This window comes from Nestor notabilis, unplaced genomic scaffold, assembly GCF_000696875.1.
Source record: "Nestor notabilis isolate BGI_N333 unplaced genomic scaffold, ASM69687v1 scaffold13246, whole genome shotgun sequence".
Classification (NCBI taxonomy): domain Eukaryota; kingdom Metazoa; phylum Chordata; class Aves; order Psittaciformes; family Psittacidae; genus Nestor; species Nestor notabilis.
The window spans coordinates 15,238-24,291 of record NW_009932471.1 but is presented as its reverse complement, the minus strand read 5'-3'; the positions used below and the strand labels follow the sequence as shown (position 1 = coordinate 24,291).

The 9,054-nt window shown below is 56.7% G+C and overlaps 2 protein-coding genes across 2 annotated transcripts in view; both read left to right on the top strand.

Annotated features, from left to right (window-relative positions):
- The window catches only part of DIS3L2 (DIS3 like 3'-5' exoribonuclease 2), a gene marked incomplete at its 5' end in the record, with an annotated part of 39,623 nt that extends 34,526 nt beyond the window's left edge, over window positions 1-5,097 (top strand). The window contains 5 exons of the mRNA XM_010016416.1: window positions 498-645; window positions 921-1,051; window positions 1,198-1,302; window positions 2,012-2,113; window positions 4,999-5,097. Of these exons, the coding sequence (XP_010014718.1) occupies window positions 498-645; window positions 921-1,051; window positions 1,198-1,302; window positions 2,012-2,113; window positions 4,999-5,097 (585 nt within the window). The remainder of the gene's footprint in view (window positions 1-497; window positions 646-920; window positions 1,052-1,197; window positions 1,303-2,011; window positions 2,114-4,998) is intronic.
- A 1,976-nt stretch (window positions 5,098-7,073) lies between these two features.
- Window positions 7,074-9,054, top strand: part of LOC104407202 (intestinal-type alkaline phosphatase-like) — a 3,230-nt gene continuing 1,249 nt past the window's right edge. The window contains 8 exon segments of the mRNA XM_010016415.1: window positions 7,074-7,086; window positions 7,653-7,769; window positions 7,929-8,044; window positions 8,118-8,292; window positions 8,389-8,561; window positions 8,635-8,769; window positions 8,849-8,918; window positions 9,034-9,054. The exon segment at window positions 9,034-9,054 is cut by the window's right edge and continues 35 nt beyond it. Of these exon segments, the coding sequence (XP_010014717.1) occupies window positions 7,074-7,086; window positions 7,653-7,769; window positions 7,929-8,044; window positions 8,118-8,292; window positions 8,389-8,561; window positions 8,635-8,769; window positions 8,849-8,918; window positions 9,034-9,054 (820 nt within the window).

Here is a 9,054-nt window from a genome sequence, read left to right as displayed (position 1 = left end):
TGAATGAAGAAACCACTCATCCCAGCCCCCAGCGCTCTCCAAGCAGGCACAGTAGGGGTGTGGAGCCTGCAGTCGGACACAGAACCAGAGCCTGGCACAGGAGCTGCTCTACAAGACCCCTTGTTGGGAGGGCATCCACAGTGGGCACAGGACAGACTGGGCTCTCCCCTGGAAGATGGAGGTTGGCAATTGAGCACCAGGTCATGAGCAAAAGCAGGAGACTGCTTAAACCCATGTGTGATGTGAAAGTTGATGCAATCCTTGGGGCCAGGCAGGGTCAGCTGGCAGCCAGCAATTCCCTGCAGTGGCTTTGCCCCCTTTGCTCTGTGCTCAGTTCCTGCAGCACCCATCTTGTCCCTGTGCAGCCCAAACTTAGCAGCAGGTGAAGGACCATTAGCTGCTGGAATTGTCTCACAGACGTGGACCCCTCCAGCCTCTTGTAAGGATCCTGCCACCATCCTTGCTCACACCCTTCCCTCATTTCTCACCGCTTTCAGATGGCTCTCTACTTCTGCACTGGTGTCCTGGAGGACGAGACCCTCTTTCGCCACTATGCCCTGAACGTGCCCTTCTACACTCACTTCACCTCACCCATCCGCCGCTACGCAGACATCATTGTGCACCGTCTCCTCTCCGCTTCACTTGGTGAGTGCCACTGGCTGCCTGCGGTGCAGCTCTGGGTGCTGTGAGGGGAGGAGGTGGCTGTGCCCAGCACAGGAAGGACTCCCAGTTCCTGCCTTGCCTGACATGGGTGCCGGCTGCTTGGAGGCTGCATCTTCTGGGGCAGCTGCCTCACATGTGGGTGCTATCAAATAACAGGAGGACAGAGATGAGCTTAGCATCTGGGTCCAGGGTGCCATGGCATGGCTCTAGATCAGGAGGGAGCATGGGCACATCGTTGTCACTTGTTCCCTTCCCAGGTTCCAGCTCCCCCATCAAGATGGAGAAGGAGGCAATCCAGAGACAAGCAGATCACAGCAATGACCGGAAGATGGCTTCCAAGAGGGTGCAGGAGCTCAGTGCTGACCTCTTCTTCAGCATCTTCGTTAGGGTAAGAGCCAAGTTATCTTACCCCAAGGCATCTCTGGATTTCCCAATGAAGGCTCAGCCTAGATGCCACCAGGCAGAGGGCTGTGGGGCTGCCTAGCTGGCCTTGGGGAAGACGAACAGTGTAGTGACAGCCCTGTCTTTTGACAGGAGTGTGGTCCTCTGGAGTCAGAAGCCATGGTGATGGGTGTTCTGAACGAGGCCTTTGATGTCCTGGTGCTGAAGTTTGGAGTCCAGAAGCGCATCTACTGCAATGTAAGTACCTCACTAGTGTGAGATAGTGCCAATGCTGCCTCACCAGAGGGCTGCAGCAGCCTGGTATCATTGGAGGCAGTGGTTGACCTGGTGCCCTTCTGTGCCAGCAGAACTGGACCCGAGCTGGGCTAGCTGGAGGGGAGGGAGCCTTCATGGGATCTACCTTCCATCCCTCTGCCCTTGGGTAGGCATGAGGGGCTGGAGGTGTCTGGAGCAGCTCAGTTTCTGAGGACCAGCTTCTCCCTGCTATGTGCTGGGAGTGATCTAGTGTAGGTAAAAGGGAATAAAAACAGATTCAGGGGGACAGGGATCAACATGGAGCTGAAGCGAGGGAAGGGAGTGAGGCTGGTTTTCATTTCATTTTATCAGATGGTGCATCTGGGGCTGTGACAGCACCACTGTAGGCCAGCACCTGTGCTTAGTGACAGCATCTTCTCTTAATAACCTGGTTATATGGCTGGCAATGACATCTTTAAACAGGACATACAGCATGATATATGGGCTGTTTGTGTATCACAGCAGCCCCCTGATTTACGTGCTGGGCTCAGGCTCATGGGCTGCTGCATCTCAGTTGTTAAAGAGCTGCAGAGGCAGCGTGCTGGGCAAAAGCAGCATTGTCCCCATCCACAGGCAAAGTGGAGGGGCAGAGCTGAGCAGCGGGATGTTGTCAGGGCCACAGGCTGTTCCCAACACTCTTCCCTGGCTGCAGGCGCTGCCCTTGCTGGGCTTCCACTTCCGGAAGGTGGGGAGGAAGCCAGAGCTGACACTCTTGTGGGAGCCAGAGAAGCCAGAGCAGGAATCTGTGCCCCAGGTAAGACCACTGAGCAGGGGATGAGCTCACAACACCATGGGGCTGGCATACAGACAGGATTCTCATGCTGCATGCAGCATGAGGATCCTGTCTGTATTGTCTGCAGGGACAGATCCAGGAGGTAGGATAGCCTCCCAGGCTGTCAGGTCCTGCTGTCTCTCTGCCCTCCCCAGAGGGCCTGACCTCAGCCTCAGCCTCTGCCATCCAACCCCTCCATCCCATCTTTGCCCCCTCATCTGACCCCTCCATGGCCTTTAGACTCTGCCCTGCCTGCTGTGTGCCCTGTCTTCCAATTCAGTTTTCTTCAGGAACTGAATTAACAGGCTGTTTACTTCCTTATTCCAGATCATCAATTAAGATGTTAAGTAAGATCACGCCTAAGGCAGTATCTGTCTAGAGCCTTCCCCCCATCCTGGTATTCCTTGCCCTCTCACTGCCACAACCCTTCCTTTGGGTTTACATCCCTGTGACAGGGTTGAGACCCAATTAGGATGAATTTTTTTAAGTCAGACTTCCTGAGATGCAGTGTCAAATGGTTTAACAGCATCTAGAAATCTCTCTAGTGTCCCTGTCACCTATTAACTTGGTAACTCAATCAAAAGGAGCAATCACATTTGTCTGGCTTGATTAAGTAGTGCTTCTTTGCCAACTTTTGTCTGGCATCACTGTAAAATCACAGCTGTGTTGACTGCTGTGATCCCTGCCTGCTGCCTAGGCGGGGACAGGAGTGCTGTATTCCAGCCTCTCCCTGCACTGCCCCAGGGGCTCTGCACGTGAACCCCATTTCCAGCCAAGCCCAGCACAACTCATCCTTGTTCACCTAGGGCTGGATGAAAAGGATTCCCAATACAGGGCCAGGCTGACTCTCCCAGCTATATGATGCATGTCCTGGGAGTCCTTTCCTTCCCAGATGTCCGTTCAGAGCTGGCAGTACTCCCTGGCTGCTGCAGGCATTTCTGCAGGCCTCCCTCCCTTTGAAGCTGAGCTTTCCTTTCTCAGTTTGGCTCAGAGAATCCCCCTGGATGCAGCCCGAAGTGGCTTTGGTTCCTCCTTTCCTACAGAAGTGGGTATCACTTACACCCTAGCAGGGACCCACATGAAAAATGATGCCCCAGCATGAGCTGGGCCCATTCTGGTTAAGAAAACACTCAGCAGTAGAGGCAACTCCTCCATGAACCCTCCACACCTCCTAAGAAAATACTGGAGCCCTCCCCTGGGAGCAGGCTCTGTGCTGTCCTCTGAGCCAGCAGATCCCCAAGTTGATAAATCTCCAACCCTGGGATGAGCGGGATCCCCTGGAGCTGGGCTGAACCATAGGAGGTGTCACTGGGACACCCCGCATTGAGCACTCCCTGCTCCCCCCCCAACTCTGACACTTGGCCTTTGCTTCCTCACTTGGCTCAGTGTGGCCAGGCAGTGGGAATATTTGGGAAAGCTGTTTATGGGAAGCTGTGCAGGGGTCTGGACTGGCTGGCCCTGCCATGGAGGGGAGGTGTTGCCTCCGTCTCTCCCCAAGCTCCAGGAGATGATCAGGACTTCAGTGTGCATTACTTACGGCTTGAGTATGAAGTGGATCTAAGACTTGCAGGGTTTGGTGTGAAATAATGCTGTTCCCCAGCAGTTCATGGAAGGGATGAGGCAGGATTGCAAGGGAGAGCCCTGATAATGCCTATTTGACTCCCGCAGATGTGGGGGGCTGCCCCATGGCCTCCACCTCCTACGTTGCTGCCAGCTGAGGCAAGCAGGGTGCTAGGTAGCCAGCAGCTATCTGGGCAGCCGTCTGCAGAAGAATTTCTCTGTAGCTGGCTTCTCGCTGGCCACTGATACGTTTAAGTCTCAATGAGATTTCCCTGCTCTGAATGATTAATCTGGAGCGGCTGCACTGGATGGGCTGGGAAGGGTTTGACAAGGTTACACCACTGGCTCTGTGCCCATTTCTCCTTTGGGCCAGCCCCTAGCAGATGGCCCCATTCAGCCCTGCTTCAGTGCAGGGCTTGGGGACAGGCTCCAGCAAGTGAAGTCCCCAAATGCCTGTCCATGGCCCCAGGGCAGCCCGTTCCCAGTGTCCCAGCCAGCCATTAACTGTTCATTGTGGATAGATATGATCAATGCTTTATGCTGCTTAATCTGCATGGAGTCAGGGAGCGGGGAGATGGCAACAGGCAGCAGCACATTCCTGAACAGGAGGGATTGATTTTCTGGGATCTTATTCTCTTAAGTCTCTCTCATCCGTCATTCTTCCTTCCCTTCTCACTGTGGGAGCACAGGGCGGTTGTTCCCTTGTGGAATGCTGAGAAAATGCTCAGCGTGTGTGGGAAACCCTTCATGCCACAGCACTGTTGGTGCTTGGCCAAGTTCACAGAATAACAGAATCGTTAGGGTTGGACGGGACCTCTGGAGATCATTTAGTTTAACCCCCACCAAGGGAGGGCCTCCTAGAGAAGGTTACACGGGAATGTGCATGAAGGTGCTCCATTAAGGGATGATGTGTGTTCTCTGGCTGGAGAAGGGAGACAGGGACAGGCTTTAGGGGAGGTTGGGATGCAAACACAAGGGCTCAATCATCAATGCTCCTTCCAGACTGTGGAGAGTAAGAGTGGGGCCTTATCAGGCTAGAATAATTGAAGTTTTTTTGGGAGGCCCATCTAGATGGGTTCAGGTTCCCTGATTGGCTTTGCAGCCAAGTGGTGTTGCCCTTGAAGATGCTGTGTCCAGCCCCAGGTGCACCCTGGACCTGAGCAGAGCTATCTGAAGCTGTCCTGCCCCATTCCCTGGTTCCTGATGCATGCTGCAGCTGAATCAGCAAAAGCCAGCACAGCTCTAAGTAAATCCTGATATGATGCCAAAAACCCCTCTTCTCTCTGTCTTTCTGTACTTTGCTGAAGGTGATCACCATTTTCACGCTGGTGGAGGTGGTCCTGAGATCGGACGGCGTCCCGCTCAAGTACAGTGCCCTGCTCAAGAGACAGAGCTCGGAGAAGTGAGCACCCTGGGCTGTGTGTGTTTCCCACTGCCAATGCTTCCTCACCTCCCAGGCCCCACACTGGCACCCGCTGGGGACACAGAGGACCCGTGAGGAGTTTGGGGTTCTGTTTTAAAAACGATGCCATTTTATTTCTGGTTTGTATTTTAACTGGCCAGGAGCAGGGCTCAGGGCTTGAGCTGCCCCAGGCGAGGGTGTTTCTGCTCTTGGGTATTTTAGCTTGGTGCTTGATTTTGTTTTTTAAGGCAGCAGTGTCCATCCCCATCTATCTTGGGTGCCCGTGGTGAGGGCCAAGTGGGGATGTGTGTCCCCAAGAGAGGAGAGGGGCTTGCTCCACCTCCAACCAGGTGGGATACAGTGGGAAGCAGCCATGGGGCCATGCAGGAGGGTTTCTTACAGGGTTGTGTATCATGAAATAAAAGCTGGGTCAGCAGCTGCATGGGGGGCTTGCGCAGGTTTTATTTTGTCTCCTCCATGTTCCCCCAGCCATGAATCCCAGCAATAACTCATCTCTCAGGCAGCCCCATGCCTTCCCCTGCCTGCTGTTTCCCTGACTCTGAAATTCAAGTGGCCTCGACACCTCACCTGATTGACATGTGTGCTTCAGGCTTCTGGTCTGGCAGCTAATCGCCTCAGTCTGAGCCTTCACCAGGAGTCACTGGGTTTCTGCTTGAGCCCCTCACACCCTGGCCTTCAGTCTAACCCCTCCTCAGGGTCCCTGCAACACCATGTTCTTGCTTCTCCCTGCTGCTCAAGAGAGCATCCAGCCCCTTGTGGACCAACCAGCACCTCTGAAATCTCCAGGCACCTCTGCTGGCTCCCCATCCCCATGTCCCCCACCCACACTGTGCAGGATGTCCCCGGAAGTGTAAGTTGCTCCAGCAGCCTCCACTTCATCACCCCTGCAGGGTTGGGCAGCCACGAGCAGCGGCTGGTGGAGGGATGATGTCTGGAGTGAAGGAGTGGATTCATTGTGCCAGGCAGAGAGGGAGACCTGCTTCACTCTGCCTCATGAGTGGTGACACATGTGGCCCTGGCATGGACACATCTGCCCTTTGCGGGAGCCAGGAGCTGGCCAAACCCAGGCTGCCCAGCTCAGGATGGGGAATCGGGCGCTAGGATGGTTCAGGGCTGGATACAACACTCCCCAGGAGCTGGCAAACTGTGAAACCATCAGGGTCACCTGTGGTCCCCAAGGCTTGTACTACTGGTGGCATCCTTCCAGATGGCCTGGCGCAACCACACATGGATGTCACCTTCCGAGGTGGAAGCTGCGGGGAGCAGCCTGTTCCTCCCTGTGTCTTCTGCTCCTTACTGGGTGCTGGTGACATGGGGCCGTTCGCTACCCACAGCAGGTTACCTCGCTGTGCAGATGAGCTGTCACGGGCTACCCGCATGTATTGGGCACTGGCAGTCCCAGAGCATGACAGGCAGTGTGGGACTGTATCCCCTGGGACCTGAGGACACTGACACCAAAGGCAAGATGTCCCCCTCCTTGGAAACAAGGCCAATCCAGCCTGGCCTAGCTCAGCCTGCCTGCAAAAAACAGCACTTTGTCCTGTGCCGCTTGTCCTGTGCCTCTCTGGCACTCCCTGGGGTCCTGCAGGCAGCCGCCCCATGGGAGCCCATGGGAGCTGTGGGCTGCTGGGTGCTCTGGTCCCCAGGGAGGAGCTGGAGGTCCTCCCTTGCTGGTGGGGGGCAGGGATGGCCCCAGGGGGCCGGGGACACTGGGAGGGCCCTGGGCAGGGCTGGGAGATAGTCCCTGAATGTTATCAGCCCATCGTCTCACCTGCAGAGGGGCCCACCGGCCGGACAGGGGAGGGCCATAAAAGGCTGTGTCCCCCCTGCCCTGAACACAGGCAGCATTCCAGGAGAGAGCTAGGGTGGGCAGCATGGGGTGGCTGCTCTTCCCTGGAAGCTGCCTTCTCCTCTGCCTCCTTGTCCAGCTCGCTGCTGCAACTTCAGGTGACATGGGACATGGGAAAAGGGGGTAGGAGCCCTTGGTGGGAGGCACTGGGGCTGATATCACTTCTTTGGGGACCCTGTTACCTCCTTATGGGATACCAGCAGCTGCAGACCCTCCAGGGCACTTCAGGGTGGTTTGAGACCCCAACCTTTGAATGGGCTTGTCTCAGTCCCCACCGAAGCAGGCCCTGACCCTGTTCCACCAGCCCCGCTGCCCCTTGCCCCTGACAGGCTTGGGATCAAGCAGCTCGATAGCCATAACCAACTGCAGTTGCTCAGACATTGCACACTCGCTGCAGGGGGCTGATACCTCAACTAGCCCTTCTGCTGAGAGGCACAAGGAACTTCCCTGCTAAACTCTGCCTCAGTTTCCCCCTCTGCAAATGAGCTCTGGGCAATGCTGAGCTTGCCAAAGACCAGGCTGATCCCCGAAAGGCTCCTGGTCCCTCTGATGCTTCCATGGAGGGAGCTCAGAGCAGCTGAATTCACCTTCGGTGGAGATGCTCACCCTGGTCCCAGGGGGGCATGCCCCTGGGGATCCTCAGGCTGCCGAATGCCTCTGCACATCCCCAGCTTTGCTCCTGCCTCCAGATGCCGAGAAGACTCCAGGCTACTGGAATGAGAGTGCCAGGAGGAGGCTGAAGTCAGCCCTGGCATTGCAGCCAGTGGCACAGCGGGCCAAAAACATCATCCTCTTCATGGGCGATGGTGAGTCCCCTGCATTCCAGCCAGGCAGGGGACATGGCTGGTGAGAAGGCGGGGCTGGTGCAAGTCCTCTCCTCCCCAGCCAGTGCAGGGCAATGCCTGGGGAGGCCAGGACTGTCCCAGGCCCCAGCCCTTTGCCACCCCACACTGCGGTTCCTGCAGGCATGGGACTGTCCACCATGTCGGCGGCTCGGATCTACAAGGGGCAGCTGTCTGGTGGCTCAGGCGAGGAGAACATCTTGGCCATGGAGACCTTGCCCTACCTGGCCCTGGCCAAGGTGAGTGGGGCAGCACTGGGGGGCTGCCCTGTTGCCCCTGTCCAAAACCCCACTGTCCCCCACTTGCTTCCAGACCTACACCATCGACCGGCAGGTGCCCGATAGCGCTGGCACAGGCACAGCCTACCTCTGTGGGGTGAAGGCCAATGCCAAGATGCTGGGGTTGAGTGGGGCAGCTGTCTACGGCAAATGCCGCACTACCTTTGGCAACGAAGTGGACTCCATCCTGCACCGGGCCAGGCTGGAAGGTAGGAGCAGCAGGCAACACAACAAGGAGAGCCTGCCATGGCATGGCCATCCCAGGGCTGGACAGGCTCCTTTGTAAACCCTTGCCCACTCTGTAGGCAAGTCGGTGGGCATTGTGACAACCACACGGGTGCAGCATGCATCCCCAGGAGCAGCTTATGCCCACTCGGCCAGCCGGAGCTGGTACGCCGATGCCAACATGCCCAAGGAGGCATTGCGGGATGGCTGCAAGGACATCGCCTACCAGCTGGTGCACAACACAGATATCAACGTGAGTTGGGGAGTGGACATGGGAGGGAGGGGGCATGGGGAACATTGAGAAGGTCTGCTGAGCTCCCCAGCAGGTGATCCTGGGCGGCGGGCGGATGTACATGACCCCCAAGCGGACTGCAGATCCCGAGTACCCAGAGGACCCAGCTCAGAATGGCACCAGGAAGGATGGCCTCGACTTGATTGCCAAGTGGCTGAGTGCCAAGCAGGTACCACAGCCAGGCAGATGGGACATGATGCCAGGCATGGGGCACATGCTGTTGGCACCAGCTCTGTTCTCACTGGCAGGGCGCCCACTACGTCTGGGACAAGAAGGGCATGGATGCAGTAGAGGATGACTCTGTAAGCCACCTGATGGGTAAGAGCATCACTGCCTGCACTGCCAGCAACCTCTTCTCCTCCTTGCTCTGGGGATGCTGGTGGGAGCACAAAGCAGCCCTATCATGGATGTCCCCCACACCCTGCTTCCCCAGGCCTCTTTGCGCCCAAGGACA